Source organism: Bos mutus, chromosome X (assembly GCF_027580195.1).
Source record: "Bos mutus isolate GX-2022 chromosome X, NWIPB_WYAK_1.1, whole genome shotgun sequence".
Lineage (NCBI taxonomy): Eukaryota > Metazoa > Chordata > Mammalia > Artiodactyla > Bovidae > Bos > Bos mutus.
Window position 1 is genome coordinate 77,245,313 of NC_091646.1, and position 27,346 is coordinate 77,272,658.

At 51.4% G+C, this 27,346-nt stretch overlaps 2 protein-coding genes across 2 annotated transcripts; both read left to right on the forward strand.

The window, feature by feature from the left end:
* The first annotated feature begins 1,794 nt into the window (after window positions 1–1,794).
* WAS (WASP actin nucleation promoting factor) lies at window positions 1,795–9,054 on the forward strand. Its single transcript, XM_005887672.3, has 12 exons — window positions 1,795–1,960; window positions 2,314–2,454; window positions 3,589–3,675; window positions 3,778–3,880; window positions 3,985–4,026; window positions 4,120–4,173; window positions 4,971–5,145; window positions 6,135–6,177; window positions 6,380–6,533; window positions 6,742–7,154; window positions 7,414–7,528; window positions 8,752–9,054. Exons 1-12 carry the CDS (start codon window positions 1,829–1,831, stop codon window positions 8,805–8,807), a joined length of 1,515 nt encoding a protein of 504 aa, XP_005887734.2. The 5' UTR covers window positions 1,795–1,828; the 3' UTR covers window positions 8,808–9,054.
* A 4,374-nt stretch (window positions 9,055–13,428) lies between these two features.
* Window positions 13,429–26,470, forward strand: SUV39H1 (SUV39H1 histone lysine methyltransferase). The gene is made up of 6 exons (XM_070365810.1): window positions 13,429–13,649; window positions 15,711–15,856; window positions 17,211–17,873; window positions 23,723–23,869; window positions 23,956–24,085; window positions 24,816–26,470. The coding sequence occupies exons 1-6, from the start codon at window positions 13,631–13,633 to the stop codon at window positions 24,947–24,949; spliced, it is 1,239 nt and encodes a 412-aa protein (XP_070221911.1). The 5' UTR covers window positions 13,429–13,630; the 3' UTR covers window positions 24,950–26,470.
* The last annotated feature ends 876 nt before the right edge of the window (window positions 26,471–27,346 follow it).

Consider the following 27,346-nt stretch of genomic DNA (forward strand, 5'->3'; position numbering starts at 1 on the left):
GGTTTGAGCCTTGGCTTAGGAGAGAAGCTTGGCACCTGCAGGCATGGGAGCCATACAGGTTTCCAGGTAGGACTGTGGGTCCCAAGTTGACATGTGCTGTTTTCCTCCAGGTACATGGGAATGCCAGACACAACCCAGATATGCTCAGCTCCCCTCAAGCTGCTGTATGTGTACCTGAAAACTTCACATCTCCAAATGGGAAATAGGTCCAGGGAGGGGTGGGGACTGAGCTGCCATTCTCTTGGGGAAACAGTCTGTCAAAGTTCGAGCTATGCAAGCCCTACAATGCCCCAATTGCCCTCCTGAGAGTGTGCTTGCCTATTTGGAACAGGAGATGCATATAGGAGCAAATAAGGCAGCATCGCTGCCAACCATGAAAGCCAGAAACAGCTCAGATATCTGTTAACAGGAGAATATGAATAAACAAATTGTCTAGTAACACAATGCAGGCTTCCCTGGTGGCTCAGCGATAAAGAATCTGCCTGCAATGTCTCCTGCAATGCAGGAGACACAGGAGATGCTAGTTTGATCCCTGCGGGAGTTGGGAAGATCCCCTGGAGGAGGGCATGGCAACCCACTCCAGTATTCTTGCCTGGAGAATCCCATGGACAGAGGAGCCTGGCAGGCTACAGTCCAAGTGGTCACAAAGAGTCAGACACAACTGAAGCGACTTAGCACGCACACGCACACATAGTAACACAATAGAATGCTATATAGCAGTAACAACTACTGCTACAGGCAAATATGAATCTTAGTAACAGAGCAGGCTGTGGAGCATCTTGATGAACAGTGCACACTAACCAACCTGCCTGGCATGCTAGCTCAGAGCTACTGGGGAAATCATTTAACCACTCTGGGCCTCAGTTTCCCTCCATCAAATGGTAAAAATAGTGAGTGTCCCCCAGGCCAATAGGAGGATTTATATGAGTCAATATTTTCAAAGAGGTCAGAAGAGTGCCTGGCACACATGTTCAGTGCTACATGAATGTTTGTTAGATAAAAATAGAATGTTGAGGGACTTCCCTGGTGGTCCAGTGGTTAAGAATCTGCCTTCCAATGCAGGAGATGCGAGTTTGATCCCTGGTTGGGGAACTCAGATCTGACATGCCAAGGGGCAACTAAGCACTCGCATCACAAGAGAATCCCAAACACCACAAGGAGAAACCCTTGCACTGCAACAAGAGAAACCCTTGTACTGCAAAGAGCCTAAATAAGTAAATAAAACATAGAATATTGAGCGGGGGAAAAGACAAGACTCCAAAGATTACACACTTTCAAAAGTTCAGAAGCAAGAGCAACTAAATGAGATGGTGTGGTAGGGATGGGGAAGTTGAGCCAGATGTGAGCAAGTTGGGGTCTCAGGAGACAGGTGGGGTCCCAGGTGCTTGCTGTGTAATTAAAGGACAATCTTTACTGCAATAACCCTTCAGCACCAGAGCCTTGGACCTTGGGCCCAGAGTAACTGGATGCTTTGGGGAGGAAGAAGGCCACTCAGCCCATGACTGCCCACCGTGGCACTGCAGAAATGCTGTAGTGGCCTATCCCTCACTGCCAGCCAACCAGAGGGAGGAGGGTCCAAACAAGTCAGAGGGAGATGGGCCCCAGAGAGTAAGAAAGGAGGACAAAAGCTGGTCCAAAAGATGGATCTAACCAGTCAAATGGAGGAGGGCCCCAGTCTAAGGGAGGAGGCCAGGCCTACCGAGGGGCCCCTAGAGGACTTGTTTCCCTTGTGGTTTTTTGCACTTCCTGTTCCCCCGCTCACTGCGGAAGTTCCTCTTCTTACCCTGCACTCAGAGCCCAGCCGGAGAGGACAAGGGCAGGAGGCACCATGAGTGGGGGCCCTTCGGGAGGCAGGCCTGGGGGCCGCGGAGGACAAGGGGTTCAGCAGAACATCCCGTCCACCCTCCTCCAGGACCATGAGAACCAACAACTCTTTGAGATGCTCGGACGGAAGTGCTGGGTGAGCTGGGGATCTTCTGGCCCTTCCTGTCTCCCTCTCCTCCTCTTCTCCTCCTCTTCGTCCTCTTCATCTTCCCCATCCTCTCCCTCTCCTCCTTTCCTCCCCTTCCTCTCTCCTCATCTTTCCCATCTTCCTCTCCTTCTCCTCCTCTTCCTCTCCATCATCTCCTTTCAGAATCCACTTAACCCCATTCACCAATCCCAGGAAGAACTCAATGTTCATTCACTTTCCCTCTGGTTGTGGCTCTTCCTTTGGAGCCATGATGGCCATGGGCAAGAAAGGACCAGGTCTGGTTCCCAGACCCTCTGGCTGCCCCTGACCGGATTCCAACGAGTCCTACTCTCCCCTCCCAGACGCTGGCCACTGCGGTTGTTCAGCTGTACCTGGCGCTGCCCCCTGGAGCCGAGCACTGGACCAAGGGACACTGTGGGGCTGTGTGCTTCGTGAAGGATAATCCCAAGAAGTCTTACTTCATCCGCCTTTATGGCCTTCAGGTGATCCCTGCCCCCCCCCCACACTGGACAGACAACCCAGTTTTCAACCCATAAACCTAGATCTGTGTCCATAACCCTGAGCCCTCAGACAGATCAGTGAAGCCCCTGAGCCCTAGAACCAAAGACTTTATCCAGATGCCAGCCTCTGGTTTGTCTTTCTAAGCCTGTGATGACTGACCCCAGAGTCTTTGTGTCAAGGTCTATAACCCCCAATATTAGTATACCCCCTAAATCTAATCTGTTCCACAAACTCCATACACACACACACACACACACACACACACACACACACACACTATATTTTTACCTGAACCTCATATCTATTTGAAACTCCACATTTTAGGTCTCAGAAACCTCCCATCAGTACTCCTGAACTCCAGAATTTTGCCTAGCTTTTAAGTCATAAATATATTCCACAAATCCCAAACCTAAGTATGCCATTGAATCTTCAACCCCAAATCTGTCCTTTTAAGCCCACAGCATTGGATCCCAGAATTCCTATATGAAAACTCCTAATCACCTAAATATTGAGGTAGCTCTTAAGTCAAAAACCTATTCCACAAACCCTTAACCTAAATTTTCCAAGCATAAACCCCAAAGTCATCCCACTAAACCGATAAAGATAGATCCAGTAGAACCACATCAAGATCCCAGGGTCATCAAATATTGACCAAACTCCTAATTCATAACTCTGCTCTACAAACCTGAAATTGGCTCAACTGCCTCCAAAAAAACCTTCCCAAGTCTGTGTGTCTGAACCTCAAATCTCAATCCCAACTCCTAATACTGGAACCCTACCTGCTCTAATGAAGGCCCCCATATAAGGGGGGGATTTGGGACAGATTCTCTGAATGGACTCAGTTTCCTAGAACTAGAGTCCAAAATCCTCAAATTCAAGTCCCCTTATTCCACATCTGGACCCCAAATCCAAGTTTCTCGCTGAAGGGTCTGACTCCCATTCTGTACCCCAGTCCTCCACTTCTGACTTCTAGATTCCCAACTCTCCAGTTCTGAGCTGGAAATCTCCAAATCAGATTTTGGGGCCCCAGATTTGTATACCATGCTCCCTATCTGGAAAACAGAGGCCCTCCACCCAGGGCATGCCTCGGTGTCAGTGTGCTCCCCCCTCTCCAGGCTGGCCGGCTGCTGTGGGAACAGGAGCTGTACTCACAGCTGGTCTACTCTGCTCCCACCCCCTTTTTCCACACCTTTGCTGGAGATGTAAGTGACCACCTAAACCCTGGGCCTCAGTTGGGGTGCAAGGAGGAGTGGGGAAAGGTGTGGGGAGGTCTGGAAGGCAGCTGACCCCCCAGGCATGTGCAGGACTGCCAAGCGGGGCTGAACTTTGCAAACGAGGGCGAGGCCGAGGCCTTCCGGAACCTGGTGCAGGAGAAGATACAAAAACGGAATCAGAGGCAAAGCGGGGGTAAGGAGGCCTTGGGGAAGGGAAAGAGGTTGAGCAGAAGTGAGGGCAAGAGTGGGGAGCTGGAAAAGCCCCTCTCCTGATTCTGATTTCCTGTCTCTCCACAGACAGGCGCCAGCTCCCGCCTCCACCAGTGCCAGTCAGTGAAGGTGAGTCCTCTAGTGCAAGGAGGAGTAATAAGGGGCTAGCGCAGAAAACTGAGGCAGGGTTGTGATAGTTCTCTATTCATTCTATCTTCCCAGAGAGAAGAGGAGGACTCCCACCCCTGCCCCCTCACCCAGGTGGAGACCAAGGGGGTGAGTGCTGAATATTCCCTGTGTCTCTGGGTGGGCAGGTGTCACCAGCCCCAGAGACACTGGACTGGCTGCTGGGCCTGTGGGGAAAATGGGTGACTGGGCCATTGACCCATTTACCTACCAACCAGAGCATAAGAGTTAGAGACAGGAAGGTGGTTGGGAGAATCAGTGTGTTAGATGGTCATGGAAGGAGTGGGAGAGTGAATAGATACACAGGTGGGGCGTGGGTAGATAAATGAGTAGATGGGTGGGTGCAGTGATAAATAGGTGAATGAATAGGTGGATAGATGTGTGGGTGGATGGATTGGTGGTGGACAGATGGTTAAATGGGGGCATGAATTGATGGAAGGATGTAGATGTACAGGTGGGTATATAGATGTAGGTGAATGGGTATGTGGGTGAATGGATGAATAGATGGATGGATGATTGAGTAAATTAATGAATGAGTGATGGAATGAATTCAACAGTGAATAAATGAATAAGTGACTAAATTTCAATCAATGGAGAAAGCAATGATTGAATGAGTGAATGAATAATTTAACAAATTAGTCAATGAGCCAGTGAATAGATAAGTCAATACTTAAGTGTGAGTAAATTAATTAATGAATCAGTGAATGTATGGATGGTGTGCAGGACCTACCCACCCACTTCTCCATAAAACCTACTTGGACCCCTCACCCACTCCTTCCATGACCATCTAACACACTGATTCCCCCAACCGTCTTCCTGTCTCTAACTCTTATGCTCTGGTTGGTAGGTAAATAGGTCAATGGCCCAGTCACCCATTTTCCCCACAGGCCCAGCAGCCAGCCCAGTGTCTCTGGGGCTGGTGACAGTGGACATCCAGAACCCAGACATCACGAATTCACGATACCGTTCGCTCCCAGCACCTGGGCCTAGCCCAAGTGATAAGAAACGCTCAGGGAAGAAAAAGATCAGCAAGTCTGATATTGGTGCACCCAGTGGATTCAAGTGAGAACCTCTCTCCAGTGGGCCCATGGATCCTGGGGGTGGGGGAGCAGAGATCAGGTGGATAGGAGGAGAGCTGAGTGAATGGAAGGATGGAAAAATGGATGGGTAGGTGAGAGATTAGGCAGATGAGTGGATGGGTGGGGGGCGGGCGGGGGGAGTGCAAAGCCAGGACTAGGGAGAGATACCAAAGGCACCAAGATTGCAAATTTTACACAGGCAGTCACTCTCCACCACATCACCCAACTATAATCCAGGACTCAAGAGTGAGTGCCTCTTTAAATTTTGCTCCCTAGGCATTCCACTCAACCTAGTCCCTCCCTGGTTAGGCTGGTGGGTGAATGGATGGATGGGTAGATATATAGATGGATGAATGAATGGTTGGGTTGGAGAACGAACGGATGGGTAAATGGGAAGTGGGTAGGTAGATGGGTGGGTGAGTGGATGAGTATGTGGACAGAATGATATACAGGCCAATGGGTTCATATACAAGGTGGATGGGGATGGACAGGTTGCCACATATGTGGATGAAGGACAATTCAGTGGCTACATAGAAGTGTGTGATTGAATGGGTAGTCAAGTGAGTGAATGAATGGAAAGATGGGCATATGGGTAGATGGATGGGTGGATGGATAAGTATGGGTTAAGACAGACTGGTGGACAAATGGGTAAATAAATGTGTGTGGACAGATAAATGGGGAGACAAATTTATATAGATCAGTGGTCTGACAGGTGAATGTGAACAGCTAGGTGGACAAATAGATGGGTGGATGGGTGGTGGAAAGAGGGATGGGCAGACAGATAGGCACCACAAACTGTGAACCCTCTTTAGTTCCATAACTACTACTCTCACTCATTTATTCACTTAAGACTCATTCATTAATTCTGGCTCCTGAGAGTCCCTCTGGGCAGGGGAGGGCAAGAGAGCTTCACTAGGAAGGGAGGGAAGGAACAGCCATGGCGATTCACTGGGGTCTCCTCACCTCCCTCAGACATGTCAGCCACGTGGGGTGGGATCCCCAGAATGGATTTGACGTGAGTAACTCCAGAGTCCCCTGGACTCCACTCAACTCCTGCCTACCCTTCCATAGTCCAGAGCTCCAGATCTACCCCCAGACCCCATCCTTCCCACCCTCCTCTCAGATCCCTCTCTGGGGTGGACCCCATGATAATCTGTGCCCCTCCCCTCCCCACCTTATTCCCCGACCCTTGCCGGGGCCTTTTTCCTCCTGGGAAGGTGAACAACCTGGACCCAGATCTGCGGAGCCTGTTCTCAAGGGCAGGAATCAGTGATGCCCAGCTCACCGATGCTGAGACCTCCAAATTTATCTATGACTTCATTGAGAACCAGGGTGGGATGGAAGCTGTACGGAAGGAGATGAGGCGCCAGGGTGAGCCCCCCGCTTTCTGGATCACCTCTTCTTCTCCAACCCTGGTAGCTGATTTCTAAGAGATACCTTGCAGGCTCTCAGTCCTCATAGAAACCCCTATACTGCTTGAATCAGGAGTTGGTCGGTTGGGGTACCCATTTTACAAGTGAGTAAAACTGAGGCTCTGAAGAAAACTATAATAATAGCTATGTGTTGTCTTTCCCCTCAGAACCACTTCCACCGCCCCCACCGCCATCCCGAGGAGGGAACCAGCCCCCCCGGCCCCCAACTGTGGGGAGTAACAAGGGTCGCTCTGGCCCTCTGCCCCCTGTACCTTCGGGAGGTGCTCCTCCCCCACCAACTCCCCGGGGACCCCCACCCCCGGGCCGAGGGGGCCCTCCGCCACCACCCCCTCCAGCCACTGGACGCTCTGTGCCACCGCCCCCTCCACCCCCTGGAGCTGGGGGTGGACCACCCATGCCTCCGCCACCACCGCCTCCGCCGCCGCCACCACCCAGCTCTGGGGATGGACCAATCCCTCCCCCACCCCCTCCTTCTCTGGGGCTTGTGGGGGGCCCCGCCCCTGGTGGGGGTCGGGGGGCACTTTTGGATCAAATCCGGCAGGGAATTCAGCTGAACAAGGTGAGGACCAGTGTGATGGAGGATTGAGGAACTGGGACTCTGGGGTGTGCTGTGCAAGTGAGGATGGTAGGGGGCTGGGGCTGAGAGTGATGGGGGTCCCACGATTTGGGGGTTCACTGATAGAGTTGGGAGGCTGGTGGGGAGAGGTGAGTTTCAAGGCGACTATAGTATGTGGAAGGAGAAAGAATGATGAAGGGGTGGGGAGAAGTGCTCCTCTCACAGGCCCTGAGCCCTCTGTGCTGGATCCTGCTTGCTGCAGACCCCTGGGGCCCCAGAGAGCTCAGCGCTGCAGCCACCACCTCAGAGCTCAGAGGGGCTGGTGGGTGCCCTGATGCACGTGATGCAGAAGAGAAGCAAAGCCATCCATTCCTCTGGTGAGAGTGCACCCTCCCCGTGAGCCTGCCATTCAGAGCCCATCCTGCCAGGACCTGTGGCTCTGGTTCCCAGCTAGTGTTGACCTAAAAACACCCCCAACAGCCTCCAGCAATTAGGCCCATCTGTTGATGTGAGAATGAACATGAATCTGTAGCAGTCTCTTTTTTGACAGTGTTAACTGTCATTATGTAACAGTAATATGATTAACTCTCTTTGACAGTGATATTAACATTAATCCCATATGTTCAATAGTATTAACATTAGCCCACTATGTGATGATAATATTACAAAGAACCCTTTCTTTGACACTAATGTTAACTCTAATGTCATGTGTCAAAAGATTAACTCATTAAGTGACAATATTATAACTAATTCAATCTTTTACAATAGTGTTAAAGTTAGTCCCTTAATGTATCAACAACATTGTCATTAGGGCTTCCCAGGTGGCTCAGTGATAAAGAATCTGCCTGCCAATGCAGAAGATGCAGGGCACGTGGGTTCGATCCCTGGATCAGGAGGAGCCCCTGGAGGAGGAAATGGCAACCCACTCCAGTATTCTTGCCTGGGAAATCCTACGGACAGAGGAGCCTGGTGTGCTACAGTCCAAAGGGTCGCAAAGAGTTGGACACGACTGAGCAGAGCAGAGAAAGAGAGAGTATTAGCCTCAACCTACTGTGTGACAATAATATAATTAAAGTTCAGCTTTGACAATAATACTGACATCAACCCAGGAGTCTGTTCACAGATCAACAGGAATCCATTATATGACAGAATTATAACAAACCTCATCTTTTGACCATGACATCACTAACCCCATTCTGTGTCAACAATGTTAACATTAACACACTATGAAAAAACAACATTGTAACTTCCTCCACCTTTGCTAATATTTAAATCAGCTCCACTGAGTGACAAGCCTGTTAACAGTAACCCTTTGTGTGACAATAATATCCCAACTAACCACACATTTTTTATAATAATATTAACCTCACCTCCAACTAGAACCTAGACCCCAGCTATAGTCCCTATCTTGCCCCTAACTCTCCTTCCTCTTAAGAGGTCTCTTTATCCAACACACAAACCTCAGATATAACTTCCAAGTGGGAGATCTCAGCCCCCAGGGTTTAGTAATCCCAACCTCCCAGACCCTAGTAACTCCTCTCTCCAGGGCCTTTGAACCCTCCTACCCATCCTGAGTTCCACTCTTTCTCTCTCCCTCCAGACGAAGGGGAGGACCAGGCCGGGGATGATGATGATGATGATGAATGGGACGACTGAATCACCACCACCTCTGCTGTTCTGTGCTGGGCTCCCCTGGCAGCCCTCCTCGCCACCCTCCACTTAACTTCCAGGCCCCCAAGCCCCTTTTCTTTCCCACCCACCCCTCCAATGCTGTTATCTCTGACTGGCCTCCTCCCACACACACTCACCCTAGCAATAGCCAGGGACCTTTTTATATAAAATGTCTCAGTTCTCCTCATTCAAGGATTTTTAAACAAAAATAAAATAACTGTCTTTTTGTTTCTTTAAATCTCAGTTTCTTTACCTACCAAATGTGAGAATTTGGGGTCATTTTTCCCCCAAAGTCCCTTTTATTCCCATTTCATTTGTTTAGCCGTACATATGTATATTTATTCATTCATTTGTTCCCTTAGTCATTTAGTCTGTATTTCTTTGTTTCCTTCTGCCCTTCCTTCTTTCCACAGATATTTATTACCAGGCACTACTTTGGGGGCTAGGGATAAAGCAATGGGAAACAAACAACAAAAATTCTTGGTCTTGTGAGGTCAACATTCTAGGGCAGGAGATAGACAAGAAACAAGGAATTAAATAAAAACAGAGTTACAGATCTTGGTAAGAGCTATGTTGTGCTGAGGGGAAGTGATGATAAGATGGAGAGTTCAGGGAAAGCTACTTGGAGGAGGTGACAGTTATGCTGGACCTAAAGAGAAAGGAATCAACCAGGTGAATATTTAGAGGGAAGGGCCTTCCAGGCAGAGGGAACAGCCAGTGCAAAGGCCCTGAGGTGGGCAAAAGCTTGGTGTGAGGCTGAATGTGGTGAATGAGTGAGAGAGTTATTTGTACACTTATTAAAAAAAAAGTGCAATCAACACAGTATTAGATCAAGAGAGCACTCAATGATCAGACTTCCCACTCTCCGTGCACACAACACACACACTAGGATCCTGCTGGGCAGGATCCCCCTCTCAATGCTAAAATTTGAGTCTGCCCAGTTCCCAGTGCAATCTAAGTCCTGGCCAATGGCAATGAAAGAGGCAAAGATTTAATAATCACATAGATCTGCTCTAGATCCCAGGCAAGATGCCTCACCTCTGAGCCTCAGTTTCCTCATCTATACAATGCGGGTTGTATAGATATGTAACCTATTTCCAACTGGGATCCTACTGGGTCACCCTCCTCCTCTAGAACTTGCTCTCCAGAGGGGGAAAAAGGCACAACTCAAAACTGTCCCTGGTGTTCAAACCTGTTTTCAAGGGGGTAATTAGAAACTCTTGTACATCAAAGCCTAGAATAGAGGGGCCTACCCCTTCCCATTTCTGAAACCTGGTGGATACAAGATCTCAGGTTTCCTACCTTCAGAGGAGGAAGAGAGCAGGGAGGAAAATAAAGGTGAGGGGGAATTCAAAGGGGGCAGACTTCTTCCATCTGCAAGATCAGTGCAAGAATTTCTGAACCATCCAAGGGCAGCTTAAGGGGTTAGAAGAGGGTGGAGGTGTAAGGAGTAGGAGCTGGCTTTGCCCCTTAAGAATTTCCCCGCAGCCATGGAAGCTGGAGAAGGAGGGAGTCCTGGGTTCCCTTTAATTCTTTCATTATTCTTCATCCTTTACTCCACTTCCCGCCCCACCCTGCTCGGGTTCCCATGGCAAGCACTGAGTCTAGGAAGGGCCTGTCATATCACTTCTACCCCCGCCAAACCCAGAATTCTATAACCCTTTGGGCAGGTTTGTCCTGGAAAAGACCTTACATCACACAACCTCTGAATCCCCAGGAGCACTGGCTAGAGCAAGCACAAATCTGGGGTAAAAGAGTTGACTATGGGGAAGTTGCTTGAGCTCCCTGGGCCTCAGTTTCTTCAGTCTTTAAAATGAAGATACAAATGCTTACTTCACGGGGTTGTGACAAGAATGAAAGTAGATAGTATGTGCAAAGTTCCTGGCTCCTTGTAGGCATTTATAAACATGAGATGCTGTTTCTGCTGTTGTTACTATTGTTATTATTGGGTATCGCTGATCCTGAGTCATCACTGATTATAAAACGCACCATTATTCTATATCACTTAAAAAGACCAAAAGAAAGTACTTCCAGTTAACTTATGACCCATCAGTGCTTTTAAGACAGTCTGATTTTGGATATGTTAAACAATTAAGTGCTTCTAGGGCCCTGGCTGACAATGTTGTTTCTTAACCTGGATTCCAATTCCACATGTATGTTCATTTGTGAAACTCATTACACGGGGTCACCACCCATGGTCTCCTTGTTTTTCTGTATGTGTGGTACACTCCATTGTGAGGTTTATATTAAAAGCCAGTCAAACTTGTGCAGTTTGGAAAGGATAAAATCTTGTATTGGCCCTGCACTGGGAGATGTAGTCTACAGTAGAGTATGCACTAAATTAATGCTGAGTGAACAGATGAACGGCTGGGTGTAGGACACAGTAATAATAGGGTCGTTTCTTACTTTGAGGTCTCCTAAAAAGGTGCTAGCCCAGAAAGATTCATTTTCCAGATGAGCAAGAGATACCTACCCCAAGGTCACTCAACCAAGGTTTTACAGATGAAGAAACTGCCTAAGGTCCCACACTTTAGTGAAGGGTTGAGCTTGGATTGTGCCCAGGTATTTGGGCTCTAAAATCCAAGCCTTTACCCACTATACTATCCTATTTGGGGAAGACTGAGGGATGGTCCCCAACACCTGTAAACCACTACATCTTCCCCAGATTCAGGCAGAAAGAGGTCATGCCAAAAAAAAAAGAAAAGAAAAAGAAAGAGCTCATGCCTTAAACTACTTTTGTGGGTTGGACAGGCCTCCTGGCTCCTAGGAGTGGGAAGGTCCTGCCTGCCTGGGGAGACTGAGGTCATGTGAGGACCAGCATTTGACTGTTCTAGAAGTAATAACGGAGAGAAGAATTCACGGTGAGACTTCCACTGTTAACTGTTCCACCCATGGCAAGCAGGGGCTAATGGAACTTCATCCTGACCAGTCATTTCTCCAGCTGGCTCACAGTTAGACTGGCAGGCACAGAATAACTATTTGGTTGACTACATAAAGCATGGAGCGACAGGGAGAGGGGCAATTTGAGGAACTGACAGTGTGGTTTATTGACACTGTGAGCTACTTAAAATCTAACTGAATTACAGCCTGCTTGGGACGGGCTGGGGCTGATGACCTGATGGTGCAAAAGAGAGGCAGCCTCCTGAAGGACTTACAGGTTGACTGACTGATGACCTGTGCTGTTGCTGCCTGCCTGGGTAGCCAGATGTTGTGAAGGGCTGACTATTGCTAGGAATCACACCTGGCCAGAGAGCGCGTTTGGATGTTACACTGTCTGGGGATGTGTAAAGGAGATCTGCTCAGTTGCTCAGTCGTGTCCTACTCTTTGTGACCCCATGAACTGCAGCCCACCAGACTCCTCTGTCCATGGAATTTTTCAGGCAAGAATACTAGAGTTGGTTGTCATTTCCTACTCCAGAGGATCTCCCCAACCCAGGGATCAAACCTGTATCTCCTGCCTTGGCAGGCAAATTCTTTACTACTGAGCCACCTGGGAAGCTCCTAAAGGAGGTCTACCCTGAGGGAATTTCAGGTTGACTGATGGACAGATCCGTGGCTGCCTGATAGGCAACTATATCTAGTGACTGACTGTCTACTGTGAACAAATCACAGCACGCTTGACAGACCGTGTGCTCAGTCAGATGTTGAGAATGGCTACCTGGTTGACTGATAGGAGAGGCAAACTGAGTCACAGGCCAGCTGGCCCACTGAAAAATCAGTGTAGGTGCCTGAAACCACGGCTGTCCACAGACAGAATCACATCCACCCTAAAGGGCCCTGGGGGTCAGAGAATGCTGACTGACCTACCAATGAAGGGTATGCCTTGCCTGAGAAATGACAGATTGCTGGCCACTGACAGGTGGCCTGAAGGCTTTAGCTGCTGTGAGTACGTTCTCTGGTGTAATAAACTGCCTGATCATGGCATGAATGAGGAGGAACCTGAGAGAATTATGGAGTGACCAGCTGACAGTGGAGAGTGTAGCCCACACGACAGGGCTACATTCGATGTTGACAATGACAGCCTGTCCTGACATAATCACAGCCAGCCAGAGGGCCCAAGCTGGCTTCCTGGGCGGTGGTCAGATGATTTCCCCCAGGGGATTCGGAGCTGCTCCCAGGGCCAGGGTAGATGGAGAGCCTGGCTACTGGACAGACTGATGGTGTGATGAAGGGAATGGCAGGCTGGCTGACAGCAGCATAGCTGTTGTCAACGCCATTTGTCTGCCTCGGGGGCCTGGCAGCTGGCCCGAAATCAAGAATGGATGCTGCTACTGACAGACTGACAGCATGAATGGCGGGCGGGGGTCGGATGAGACAGTGGTAGTGGTAATGGATTTCAGTCGGGCGACTGCCTGAGCAGCTGTATGCGGCGGCAGTCCACCTGGGGAGTCACGGACTGCTTGGGGTTAAAATATGGTGACGGACTGACTGACGGCGGTAATTGGGGGTCTGACAGGACGGAGAATCCCCTCTTGAGGCTAGCTGACAACGTGATTGGCTGACAGCGTGACAGACAGACCGGCGTACGGGCAGGGCGACCGGCGTACGGGCACGGCCTCCGGCAACCTCAGCCGCCCTTGCTGCCGCTGCCGCCCCTCAGACGCACTCCCGCAAAGCACTGGCGAGCACCCGCCTTCGGGACCGAGCCGAGTGGCTGGGAGGGGTCCCGTCACGGCTCGCCGGTTGGTCCGCGCAGGCGCTGCTCGCTGCGCGGCGCGGCCAATAGGCTGCGCGTTCTCGGCCACGCCCGCGCGAGCTCTCTTCTCGCGAGGCCGGTTAGGCCCGAATGTCGTTAGCCGTGGGGAAAGATGGCGGAAAATTTAAAAGGTGAAGCAGTGGCGGCAGCGACGCGGGCCCGCTGGCAGGCTGGGTGGGCTGGAGGGGTGGCGTCGCGGACTCGGGGCCCCCGGCGTCCGAGGCCACCGGGCCGGGAGCCGGAAGGTCGGCGCCAAAAGGCTGGGGCTCGAGGCGCGCGGGCCTGGCGCGCGGGGCTGGGCGGGGCTGAGGGGAGGGGGCGCGTGCCTTGGAACACGGCGGGCGCGGGGCTAAGTGGGGACGCGAGAGGGGGGCGCGCGCCGCAGATTGCGGCCTGACGGTGCGCGCACGCGCGGGGGCTTGTTGGGGGGAGGCCGCGCCCGCGCGCGGGAAAATTGGCCGCCGGTGACCGTTACCCTCTTGGTGTCCACGCGAGACGCCGGAAGGGGAGGGGAGGGAAGGGGACGGACCTCCTTTTCAGAGTTGGGGGACAGGGGATTCTTCAGGGGGAGGGTATCTGCTCGCAGCGTGACGGGGGAAGGATTTGAGGCAGAGAGAACTCTCCCAGGAAGAGGGGAAGAGGACTTCCCTAATGGGAGAGCTGGGCTCCCTCACGCGCAGGCAAAGACGGGTGACTCAGTGTGTTGGGGAAGGTGGGCCCCTCTGGATGAGGGAAGCTGCGGGGAGGATGGGTTCCACAGGTGTGAGGGGGAGCTCTGAGGGTAGGAGAGTCCACCTGTGGTCAGTGCAGAGACAGCAACATATGTGAGTTGGGATCACATTAGTTGGGGCTTCAAATGCAACTTTGCAAGGGAAGAGGCATCATAGGGAAAGGAAGGCGTGGGCACAGGCCGAGTCTCCACTAGGCCTGTCTTAAGAGGAGGGGTGGAAATGCACACGTAATAATTTTGCAGAGCTCTTGTACATTTGTAGGTTGACATCTAGAGTATTTAACCATGAGTTTCGGTTTTTGTAATGGAAGGTAGAAAATATTAAACATTTTTAAAAGATGAAACAGGATGAGGACTGACTGATTACATTTGGAACAAGGGTTTTGTGAAATGATTTGATAAAATGGCTTCTAAAGCACAGCAATTAAGAATATGCCTTGAACCAAAAGAAGCCTTTTAAATTAAAAAATCTGTCCTGAAAAATTTTGGTACCCCCCCCCCCAACCTATTTGTTCTGTCCTTGAATTCAGAGCACACTCCTTTGGGCGAGCTTTACCCCTCAGAGAAATATGAATGAGATAGAAAATCAAAATGCAGCCTGAAAAAATATATCTTATGGATTTAAGGCACCCACATGAATCATTTGGGGAAGCTTCCTGTAATCTAGTATCACTTCACAGTCTCTTATTCTTAATTCCAAAATCCAAAAAGCCCTGAAACCTTAAATTTGGTGTCATTCAGTGGCAAAATTAGGCTATCACTGCCACTATCTTGCATCTTTCTCTTATTCAGTGTGAAAATTCACACTTTTTCTGCAGAACTGTTAATGTGTTTGATTATGGGTTGATGCCCTTGACCACACTAGGGCTGTATTAGGGAATGTAGGGGATATACCTAGAACTTCACTTGTAAAATACCCCAAAAGGAATTTGGATTCTAAAACATCTGGCACCAGGAGTTACAGATGAGATTATGGACCAGTCTTTCCAGTTAATGCCTTTGTCTGGTGCCCTGGAGGCTTTAATCCCATCCCTACCCACCCACCTTGGGACAGTGCACCCTACTGAGATGGTGATTGTGCTCTTTCTTTTGCAAAGTGGGGAGAAGGACAATTAGGTCCTGAACTCCTAGGAGGTTTGCAGGCAGTTTAAAGAATGGTATAGATGGAGCTTAAAGCTCCGGAGTCCGGGTGGGGAATAGATTCCTTTACGACCATCCGTGCATCAGAAACCACTTGGAAGTCTGCTGCTCCAGGGTAAGCCTTGGACAGTGGGCACTGGGGTAGATGGGAGTGGCACATCTTTGTTGTAGAAGGGTCTTAGCATTGGGAAGGCCTGTGGATTAAATTTCACTGACTCTGAGGTAGTCCTTTGGAAGTCCCAGGGATGATTTGGGGTCCTCTTTGACCCCTGGCCTCATCAGGATGCCCAGCAATAGTTCTTTCTGGCCCTCTTTGTTCTAGGCTGCAGTGTGTGTTGCAAATCTTCTTGGAATCAGCTACAGGACCTGTGCCGCCTGGCCAAGCTCTCCTGCCCTGCCCTTGGCATCTCCAAGAGGAACCTCTATGACTTTGAAGTCGAGTACCTGTGCGATTACAAAAAGATCCGCGTGAGTCTGGGGTGACTGTGGCCAGGGCAGAGGTGACTCAAGGAAGCTGGCTTCCTGCCCCCCTCCTCCCCCATTACCCACATCTGTTTCCAAAAGCAGTTTTCTCCTCTGATCTTAAAAATGTAGGATTAGTAGGCCCTCTTATCATCTCCATTTTACAGGTGGGAAAACGAAGTGGCTTTCTGAGAGGGGCAGGAGCCAGAATGAATCCCTAAATAAATCTCTCCTCCCACCTCCCTCTGAATACAAACCAATTGCAAAAATTGGGATGCTGAGCCCAGGAGTGGAGATAATGATAGCTAATGGTTTTGATGATGATGGACAGGGAACCCTGGCATGCTGCAGTCCATGGGGTCGCAAAGAGTCCAACACGACTGAGCGACTGAACTGAACTGAACTGAATGGTTTTGAGCACTTTGTGTGCCAGGCACTTTCTTTTAGAAACTAATTTAATCCCACCAGCAACATTGTAAAATGGCAACTGTTTTAACTGGAGAACAGCCTGGAGCCAGAATGCTTCAGTTCACATCCAGGCTGTGTAACCCTGGAAAACTTAACCCAATTCTCTGTACTTCATTTTCCTCATCTATAAAATGGGGATAATTAGCAGTATCTACCTTATATAGAGTTGTAAGGGTTAAATTAGCTAATAATACAAATAAATTGCTTAGAACAGTACCTTCTACATAATGAATGCTAGAAAAACATCTGCTCTTTTTTTCTTATTTACAGGATGAGGAAACTGAGGCCCAGTGAAGTTAAATAACTGCCTAAATTTGCACTACTAGGGAGCGGCAGATTCAGGATGTGTACCCAACGTGTTTAGTTGTAGAATCTGTGTAGTTAAACTCTATCCTATAGTGCCTCTCGGCAAGGAAAGATCCTTCTGGCTGCTGTGTGGAGAACAGACCTAGGGGTGAGGGTGGAAGCAGAGGGACAAGTGAGGAGGCTGCTGCTGCACTCCAGGCGAGCAATGAGGGTGGTGACAGAGATTTGAAGTGTAGGGTTCTGGATGTAGCTTGAAGGATTTCCTGAGGGTGGATGTGGGGAGTGTGAGAAAAAGGAGTCAAAGATGACTCTGAGAGGTGAGGCTGAACAGCTAGCAGGAGGGAATAGGTTTGGGAGATAAAATTAAAAGTTGGATTTAGACAGATAGTAAGGGGGAGAGAGGGATTTGAACCTAGTGAGCCTCACTCTGAAAGCCCATGTTTTTTAATCACTGCAAAGAGTCATTCTAGGAAAGGAGCGGTTTGGGTGTTGCCCACAGCCATTGGGATGGAAGTGCCACAAGAGCTGGCCCAAGGGTCTTGTCTGTCACTTACAGTGCCCCCACCCCTTCCCCACCCCCCCCCAGGAACAGGAGTATTACCTGGTAAAATGGCGTGGGTACCCAGACTCCGAGAGCACTTGGGAACCACGGCAGAATCTCAAGTGTGTGCGCATTCTCAAGCAGTTCCACAAGGACTTGGAAAGGGAGCTGCTCCGGCGGCACCACCGGTCAAAGCCACCCCGGCACCTGGACCCAAGCCTGGCCAACTACCTGGTGCAGAAGGCCAAGCAGAGGCGGGCACTCCGGCGCTGGGAGCAGGAGCTCAATGCCAAGCGCAGCCACCTGGGACGCATCACCGTGGAGAACGAAGTGGACCTGGATGGCCCCCCACGGGCCTTCGTGTACATCAACGAGTACCGTGTTGGTGAGGGCATCACCCTCAACCAGGTGGCTGTGGGCTGCGAGTGCCAGGACTGTCTGTGGGCACCGGCCGGAGGCTGCTGCCCTGGGGCGTCACTGCACAAGTTTGCCTACAATGACCAGGGCCAGGTGCGCCTGCGAGCTGGGCTGCCCATCTATGAGTGCAACTCCCGCTGCCGCTGTGGCTATGACTGCCCCAACCGCGTGGTACAGAAGGGCATCCGCTACGACCTCTGCATCTTCCGCACGGATGATGGACGCGGCTGGGGTGTCCGCACGCTGGAGAAGATCCGCAAGAACAGTTTCGTCATGGAGTACGTGGGCGAGGTAGGGAGACAGGGCTTGGTGGGTGTGTATGGCTCTCCCCACTGTGTGTTCCCACCCTGAGCGCCTGCCTCTCCCCGCTGTATGCCCGAAGCTCCCCTGCTTTCCCTGGGGGAAAGGTGTTGAGGGGGTAACCTGAGTGTGAGAGGGACATCCTGGCAGGGGCACATATTCCACGCTGGTAGTTAAAGGCATGTTGAAATACCTTCAAACCGGGTTTACTTCATAAGGGTACCTAGCAAAGAGGTAAGTGGGAACTGAAATCCAGGCAGCATTCCTTTTAACAGGCCACGTGGTCTGCACAGGATTGCATCATCTGAAAAGGCACTTCCTCTTCTCATTTCATGAGGGTCCAGCTTATCACCAGGCAGTGTCTGCCCAGGAGCACTTTTTTTTTTTACTAATCTGCACAAAAAGAACACAGTCTGCCTTGGGCGGGAAGCAGGGGCGGGGTTGGCTACCTCCTCCTCTAGCCACTGCAGGACACTGGGGCAAAGCTGATGCTGTGTTAGGCAGGCTGTCTGCATGCCAGACAACATCTTAGGGGCTTCACATGTTCTAAATCCATTTGCTCCTGTAACTGTCTACATGGGCATTTGGGTGGTATCCTTCCACCCAAATGGCATGGCTGCCTAGGTTCTTTCCCTCTTGTGCCTTTACCGTGGCTTTGAGCTGCCTCTGATCCTCAGTGTTGCCTGGTGGGTGGGCTGAGCGGGGCAGAAGGGGAGGTATCTAATGGGCCGGGCCAGGATATGGTGCATATCATGTCTGCCCACACCTATTGGCTGGAACCAAGTCATGGGCCTTACTTCAGTTCAAAGGCAGCTGCAAAGCATGATTCAGCCATATGCCCAAGTGGAACACAAAAGGGGGTTGGGTGAATAACTAGCAGGTGTCTGCAACAGCAAGTTCCGAAGTGGGTCACGGTGGGCATTTGGGGTGAGACAGTTGTTACATAGGACTGTCTCATGCGTTGGGGAACATTTAACATCCCTGGACCGTGACCATTTAAATCCAAGAGTGTACCTTGTCACAGGGACAGCCCCAAACACCTCTGTATTTCTGTGGGTCTCTTGGGGTGTGATACAGCTGGGAGGTGACAGCATTGGCTATAGTGATAACAGTGATGAAGAGGAGAGGCTCCTGTTCTGAGGAATTTATGTGTGCGTGCTTAATTGCTTCAGTTATGTCTGACTCTTTGCGACCCTACGGACTGTAGCCTGCCAGGCTCCTCTGTCCACGGGATTCTCCAGGCAAGAATACTTGAGTGGGTTTCCATGCCCTCCTCCAGGGAATCTTCCTGACCCAGGGATCAAAGCCATGTCTCTTAACATCTCCTGCATTGGCAGGTGGGTTTTTTTTTTTTTTTTTTAAACCACTAGCACCACCTGGAAAGCCCTGGAGAACTATAGAGAGGGTCATAGCCCCAGGGGGTGGGGGGAACAGAAACTGTCTAGAGACTGAGCAGTCCACACTTCAGAGGACCCTGACAGTCTGAACGAAGAGATAGCCACACCCCAGACAATCCTGGGGGTCGGGTGGAGTAAATGTCCATGTGTCGGAGGACTTGACAGTCTAGAGGAAGGAGGAGGCGGCCACAGCTCAGAGCGTTCCTGATAGTCTGTAGGAAGAGGTGTCTATGTCCCAGCACGACCCAAGGAAGAGGGCAAGCTCTCCAGAGGACCCTGGCAGTCCGAGTTAAGAAGTGTCCACGCTCACGCTGCCCTGACAGGAAAGTGAAGTGTCCTTACCCCAGCGGCATAGTGACAGTCAAGAAGCTCAGGTGTACCAAAGAGGCCCTGACAGCCTGGAGGGAGTGTCCACACCCTCAGAGCCCTGACACTCCAATGGAGATATTTAGGTCTTAGAGGGAGAGCAACAGTGTGGAAGAGATGTCACAGCCCAGAGGGGTCGTAGCCATGCAGGGGAGGTGGCATTCACACCCACAGGAGTCAGCGGTCCTGAGGAAGTCCAGAGCAGGGGTGTACCTAGCTTCACCGCACTGGCTGTCTCTGGAGGAGTTGTCAGCAGCACAGGAAGATGCTGACAGGTGAGGAGGAGGAAGAGTCTTCAGCTCATTGGCAACCCCAAGGTCCCACGAGCCCGACTCCTTTCACACCATTCTTCCTTACCGTCCTTACTCCTCCATGCTATAAACATGGCAGTTACTGGGGACCCTCTCATTCCCTATCCTCACTCTTCCCACATTCTCTTCAAGGTATTTCTTGGCTTCCCTCCTGCCACATTCAGTGACTTCCAGGCCCACCTCTGACATCCTTAGACCTATGGGGCCTCCTGATGGCAGCACAGGCCCCCAAACACTGCCAGGTCCAAAACCACCCCCCTGCATCCCACTCTGACAAGGCAGCATGGCAGAGGGCTCAGGAGGATGGAGTCTGGGTGCCTGAGGCTGAATCCCAGCTCCACCACTCATCAGCAGTCACTTAACCTGTTTGTGTCTTAGTCTCCTAATCTGTGTAACAGGAATGATAATAGCACCCACCTCATAGACTTGTTCCAAGAACTAAAGTGAGTTATGATGTGTGAAGCATTTGGTGTTCAGTACACAGTAAGTCTTCAGACAACGTTAGCCATTATAGTCCAAAATTCAGAACATCCAAAATGCCCAGAAACCAAAAATTTCTGTAGCCAGACCAGATATATGCCTATTTGCAGTCTGTTTACCCCACTTGGTGTGCATATTCATCATTTTGCAGAAATCTTACTAGATTATGTGGTGCTGGCCTACTGGGTGTTACATAATCGGGGGCATACCCCTGACCCCCTCCACTCTGGAACCCAGTTCACTCTCCACCTCTGCTCTGTCAGTCCCTACACCATTGTGCTTCCACGTTCATCAGAACATCACCACCCTAACCCACCAGAGAACATAGCCTAGGTTATCCATTCTGAAACATGCACTTTCTTCATGTTTTTTTCAACTCTGAAATGAAAGTGAACCTCACTTTAATTAGTTTAATTAAATGATGGCATATCATCATTTAATTAGCAGAAGTTTTTTTTTTCTTGGGAAAGGGCACACAAAAGATGGGAGCCTGTTAGATTTTGACAAGCTACAGTACTCAGCCACTCCTAACACGAAAACAAACAGAAACCCCTTTCACATATCTGAACTTGTTGGATTCTTACAACAGCCCCTGTCAAGTTGGGATTATTGTCATCTCCATTCTACAGATGAGAAAACTGAGGCACAGAGAGGTAACGTGCTCAGAGTCACCATGCTAGTAAAGTGGGCCCAAATGTCTAAAACTGGTGTCCTGCCAGACCTGGTGGAGTGTTGTGGTTTGGGTTTGTTTGTTTGTTTCATTTGGCTGAGAAAACAGGCACAGGGAGAGAACATTCAGGATCCCATATCCAGGAGGGGGCAGAGCAGCAACTGGCTTCTGAGTCTTCTGGTTCCCATTCCCATCAAAATCCTTTCCCAGCTGCCAGCTTCTAGCCCATCTGTATTCCCTAGTCACCCTGGTAGGGAGCAGGGACATGGACTGTTTTGCTCCCAGGTTTTTTTTGGGGTGGACCAACCCTTACAGAGTGGGGCTGAAAAGAAGCCAGAAGGAACCCTTTGTGCCCTGCAGGGTCTACAGTGTGACTCACTCATGGGGAGCCTGAGGGAGCAGGTAGGGGAAGAACGGACAGGAAAATAGAAACTGGGGAGGGACCCAAAGGGAAAAACCAGCCCAGGCACCACCTGGTCTGCTCATGAGCCCAGGAGAGGCTGCCCTTTGATCCCAGGCTTCTAGAGGCAGCAGTGGGTGGGGAGCGGGAGCTTCAGGAAGGCTGCACAGATAAGTGACATCTGTGGGAGCTGACATCAGAAGGAAGAGCCTGTTCTCTGGGAGGTGGAGGGAAGCTGACCTTGATGTACTCCTACTCAGAATACTTCTGTGACTCCTGTTTTGTCCCACAGGAGAGAGTCCCCACTCTTCAATCTGGTCAAAGCCCTTTTGTGATCTGCAGTTCCCTTTAGATGGTATCTCTCTTCCACTGCCCCTCAAGCTCTAAGCACTAACGACTGTGATCCATGAAGGTCAGACCGGGCCTGGTCCCTGTGTTCTCCCAGCAGTGACCCCCAAGGGCCAGTACCAGCCTGGTCCTGTGTCTCCCCCACTCAGCTGTGACCCCTGAGTACTGGGGCCAGGCACAGGGTAGGCCCCATGGAAATCCACTGAATGAATGAGCGAACAAACAGAAATTGCGATGGGGAAGCCAGGTTCCTCAAGGAATGGAGCTGGAGTAAGGGGCAGTAAGCAGCGTGACCCAGGGGATAAGCCTGCATCGGCTGTTAATCAGCCTTCAGCATGGAGCAGAGGCTGGAGGTGGTGATGGAGGAGGCAAGAGAAAACAGAGGCTGGTCACAGGCTGGCATGAGAATGAGCAAGAAAGGAGGCTGGGGTGGGTCTCAGGCTTATGTCCAGTGTGGCAGGAGGGTAGTGTTGGGCAGTGGTCTCTGACAGAGGGAGAGGGAAGAAGATGGGATATGGCAAGAAGAGAGTACCTGAGCTGCCTTTAGGGCCACCGCTGGATGGAGGTCAGGGCTCTGAGCTAGAGAGCAGAATACACATGACAGGTGTCTACTGTGTGTCAGCAGCGTACTGCGCTGGCACTTGTGGCTGATAGGCAGCAAGAACCCAGGAGTGGAGAATGAGGCCGGCCCTGGTCTAGGGGCACCCAGGCTGAGGAAGGGGAAGTCTTGGCTACTGGTGGGACCTCACCCAGAGGCAGCATGGTCGGGGATTACCAGAAGGCTGTGGTTGACCAGGAAGAGGTGACATGAGGGATAGAGAGGAGGGGTGGTGTGTGGCGGGGGTTGGGGTGAGGAGTCCATCGCCAGCACTTGGGAGGCAAGGACAGGCTGGGCTAGGATAGTGGTCCGGTTACTAGGACAGGCGGGGACCCAGCTGGGGAGGAGGATACGCCTCCTGCTGTCTTAAATACCAGCTGTTGGCAGTGCACAGTGTTAGGCCTGAGTGAGGTGGTCTCATCTGTGCTCTGGTCTCCTTACTTTCCTCTTCCTTCTCTGTCTGAGTTTTTGGCCTCCACCTCTTTTTTGTGCTATCAGACTCTGGGGTCTTGGCCTTTTCTCTGGACCTGGGACCTTTGCATTAAGATTCTGTGTGTCTAACTCTGCCTCTGGTATCTGAGTCTCTTTCTCATTCATTCTCCCTTTCCCCAGGCCTCTCGTGCTCACTATGTGCTTTTTGCTGTCTGCACTGCCCTGCATAGGCTTCCCAGGTGGAACAGTGGTAAAGAATTCACCTGCCAGTGCAGGAATCATAAGGGACGTGGGTTTGATCCCTGGGTCAGGAAGACCCCCTGGAGAAGGGAATGGCAACCCACTCCAGTATTCTTGCTTGGAGAATCCCATGGAGAGAGGAGTCTGGCGGGCTATAGTTCTTGGGGTTGCAAAGAGTTGGACACGACTGAGAACACAGTGCACACACCGACCTGCACTGGCTTGATTCTCTTGTGCTGGTCCTTCAGTGCCTCAGGCTCTCTTGCCCTGGATCAGCCTCTCACTCCCACTCTCCCCACCCTTCTCTATTCAGCCCTGGGTCTTTTTCTTCCTCACCTTTGATGTGGGTCTCTCACTAAGGAGGTTTCTCTCTCACTTCTGGACCTTGTGACCGGCCTCCACCTACCATTGAGAGACTCACCATACCATCCAGAGGCCTGAGAAGGGCTGCCAGCCCTTGTGTGTCGCTACTGAGCCAGCCACAGGGGTGCCTCCTTGCTCCCTTGTTCTTCAGGGGGCCAGGATGGGGGTCAGGAGCTCTGCTGGCTTTCCTGAACCTTCTGGGCCAATCTCCTCTCCCCTGTGGCCTTCTCCCCAGATCATTACCTCAGAGGAGGCAGAGCGGCGGGGCCAGATCTATGACCGCCAGGGTGCCACCTACCTCTTCGACCTGGACTACGTGGAGGATGTGTACACTGTGGACGCCGCCTATTACGGCAACATCTCTCACTTTGTCAACCACAGTGTGGGTACCCGCAGGTGGGCAGGGGGTTGGGAGGAGCAGGCTGGGGCCCCTCCTCACCCTCCTGCCGTTTTTTGTTTTTTGCCCAGTGTGACCCCAACCTCCAGGTGTACAACGTCTTCATAGACAACCTTGATGAGCGGCTGCCCCGCATTGCTTTCTTTGCCACCAGAACCATCCGGGCAGGCGAGGAGCTCACCTTTGATTACAACATGCAAGGTGGGGGTGGCAGGGGACTGGGGGCAGGGACACACAATGACATGGGACATGAGGACCCCTCCCCAAGGAGCTTTAAGATGCTCTTCCTCACTCCCAGTCTCCTATCTGGACTCCTGGATTCATGCCTACCCTTTGCAGATCCCTTCATTCCTAACCACTGGACCCCAAGCCCGAGACCCTCATACCAGCTTCTCCTGAGGCTCCTGGGGGAGGATGTTTGGCTCAAGAGTTGAGACACTCCTCCTGATTGCAATCTTGTCTGAATTTCCCCAGTCCCCCAACCTTCACTCTCCTAACCCCCTTTGACCTCCTCATTCCAAGCCTCTGGACACCCTTGTGGCCTCCAGCCAGTCCCTTTCTTGACAAACTAGCCACCTCTGAGACACTCAAGGGGAATCTTTGGCAGGAGAGTTCAGATGCCCCTCTGGATGCCCAAGTGACCCTCCATTCCTGACCCCTGTCTGACACAACCCTCTCGGTCACCCCGACAGTTCCCTGCCTCCTCCGAGAACCCTCACTCCTGGCCATCTTCCTAACACCTGAACACCCCTCTAGTGGAAGCCCTGGCCCCTGCCCGAAACCACCAACCCTATGCCCCACTACCTGACTCAGATCTCAGACCTGCTCCCCGCCCCTCAGACTCCTGGGTCCTGTGGTAAAAAGGGCAGTGGGACCCCTCCATCTTGGCCTTCTGTCTAACAAGTACCCCCCTCCGGCTGTGACTCCACAGTGGACCCGGTGGACATGGAGAGCACACGCATGGACTCCAACTTTGGCCTGGCTGGGCTCCCCGGCTCTCCCAAGAAGCGGGTCCGCATTGAATGCAAGTGTGGGACTGAATCCTGCCGCAAATACCTCTTCTAGCCCCGTGAAGTCTGAGGCCAGAATGACCAAGGGAGGCTAAAAAGCTGCCCACCCCACCTACCCACTGCTGCCCTCCTGTTGAAGAACAACTGCCAGGGCCTCCTGCCTGCCTCCGCCTGCCCCCTGCTCAGGGCTGCATGGCCATGGGGAAGATGGACTCCAGGAGTCCCCTCTCCCTGTCCCAGCCCCATCCATGGGTTGCACTTACAAACCCCTGCCCACCTTCAGAAGTGATTTTTCAACACCAGGACTTTCTGCAGTTGGGATTCATGGCCTAGCAAGGCGGTCTGAGGGCTGAGCCTCAGCCCATACCCAAAGTAGAAACGTTTGTTTTTGCACCTGCTTCTGGCCAGAGCTTGAAGGGTCTGCTGCAGGCCCTCTCCCTGCTGCCCCAAGGGTGTGAGGAAGCATTCCCAGGACAGGCTGACCCCAGAGCCCAGGATTCCCAGTCCATTCACCTCCCCTGCCACAGAAATGTGCTAGTGAAATGGGCGGGGTCTTCAAGGGCTGCAGGCTGTGGCTGGGTCCTGCTCATGCTTGCATGCTGGCTGGTGTTGGCCTGACAGCTGTAGGGTCTCCTTTTCAAAGCTGTGCCTCTGAGAAGCAGACACCCACATGCCACTAGAGGAGAGTGGATGCCCACAGCCTGTTGGCCAGTGAGAGGCAGCCCAGACTTTGCCTGTCCTTAAGGTGGGCAACCCACTCCAGTATTCTTGCCTGAAAAATCCCATGGACGGAGGAACCTGGTAGGCTACAGTCCATGGGGTCACAAAGAGTTGGACATGACTAAGCGACTTCACTTCACTAAGGTGGGCTGGGACTCAGCTCTGCCTTTGCAACAGCTAGAAGGTGCCCAGGGCTCTTGAGCTCAAAGGATGCTGGGAGCCCTTAACCTGCAGCGTGAGGACTGCTGATAGCACCCAGAGCTGGGCCCAAGACCTAGCTAGGCTGTAGACAGCACTTAGACAAAATGTGCATGGATGGGATGCTGAGGAGGTGCCAGGCACTGGGCTGAGCACCTGGTCCACGTGGATCGTCTCAGGGAAGCCTTGAAAACTATGGAGGTGGATCCCAGGAAAGGGCCCGTGTGGCAGAAGGCAAAGCACAGACCAAGAATGGGGTGGGGCTGGGTTACCCACCAGGGTGTGGCGAGGTGAGGGGAAGCCCCTGTCGCCTCCTAGCCCTCCAGCCCTTTGCACTCACCTTGGGTCCTCTGGTCTCAGTTCCCTGCCCACAAATGTATAAAAGGTGAAGGCGCTGATGGCTGCCTCATCCCTTGCTTCCCCTGTGAGGTCTTCTCTAGGAAGCCTTCCATCCCTGACTACCTGTGCGCAGTGTCCCCACGTGAGACTGTGTGCCCTGCCAGCAGATGCCAGATCTGTGTGTCTGTTTTTGTGTGTCTGTGCTCCCCACCCCCAGACTGACCTTCAGGCTTGTACTGAATCTGATTCTCCTCTTGTATATCCCCTTGGCCCTCCCAGTCTGGGAATGGGCGTCAATAAAACAGGTTATTGACTGAAAAAACCAAGGTGTGGGGATTGAAGACCTTGTGTAGGTGGGGGTTGGGGAGATGAGAGGCTGGGAGCAGGGGTGCCCAGGAATGCAGTCCTCCAACCTCAGCCATTTAACATTTCCTGCAGTGTACCACTTGCACCACCGTCTGCATACATGCTGACCTAAGATAAGCTTGCTTTATACTTAAATGTTATCATACACTGGACAAGCAAGCTAAATCCATTGCTGTTGAAATGGACAAACCATTATCACTGGCCATACATATGACACAATTCTAGCTGGATCCTCCATGCTTTTCAAACTTTTGAGCCCAAAGCCTGCTTACTACATTCAAAGAGAAAAGTCTGTATGTACTGAGGGAAGCTTTTCTGCAAATATTTATTGAGCACCTATATGTGCCAGGGTATAAAACATAAGAAAGAAAGGGTGTTTCAAGTATACATACTTGTCTTCATCATCCTTCAACCTGAACGTGAACCCATGCCCTTTGGTTCTGCTCAGAGACCACACATGCTGTGACATAGGTACCCAAATATTTCAGAGATCTTGCACACAGGCGACAGGATCCTGAACAGCTCAGAGATCTAAGTACAGGCCTCCGAACAGCTCATAGACATTACACCCTGGACATTGACCCTGGACCTCAGGGACCTCACACCTTGGGACACATCTCCCTACAGCTCTGCAATCCTGCCTGGACACAAACCCCATATAACCCATGCTGCACTGAAACTAGAGGACACAGACTCCAAAGAACCCCGAGGCTGCAAATGCTGCCCCCTACACTGCATCCAATTTTGGAGATAGAGATTCACAAACATCTCAAAGACCTCACAACCTGCGATACTGTTCCCCAATCTATTCAGAGCCTTCACCCCTGAT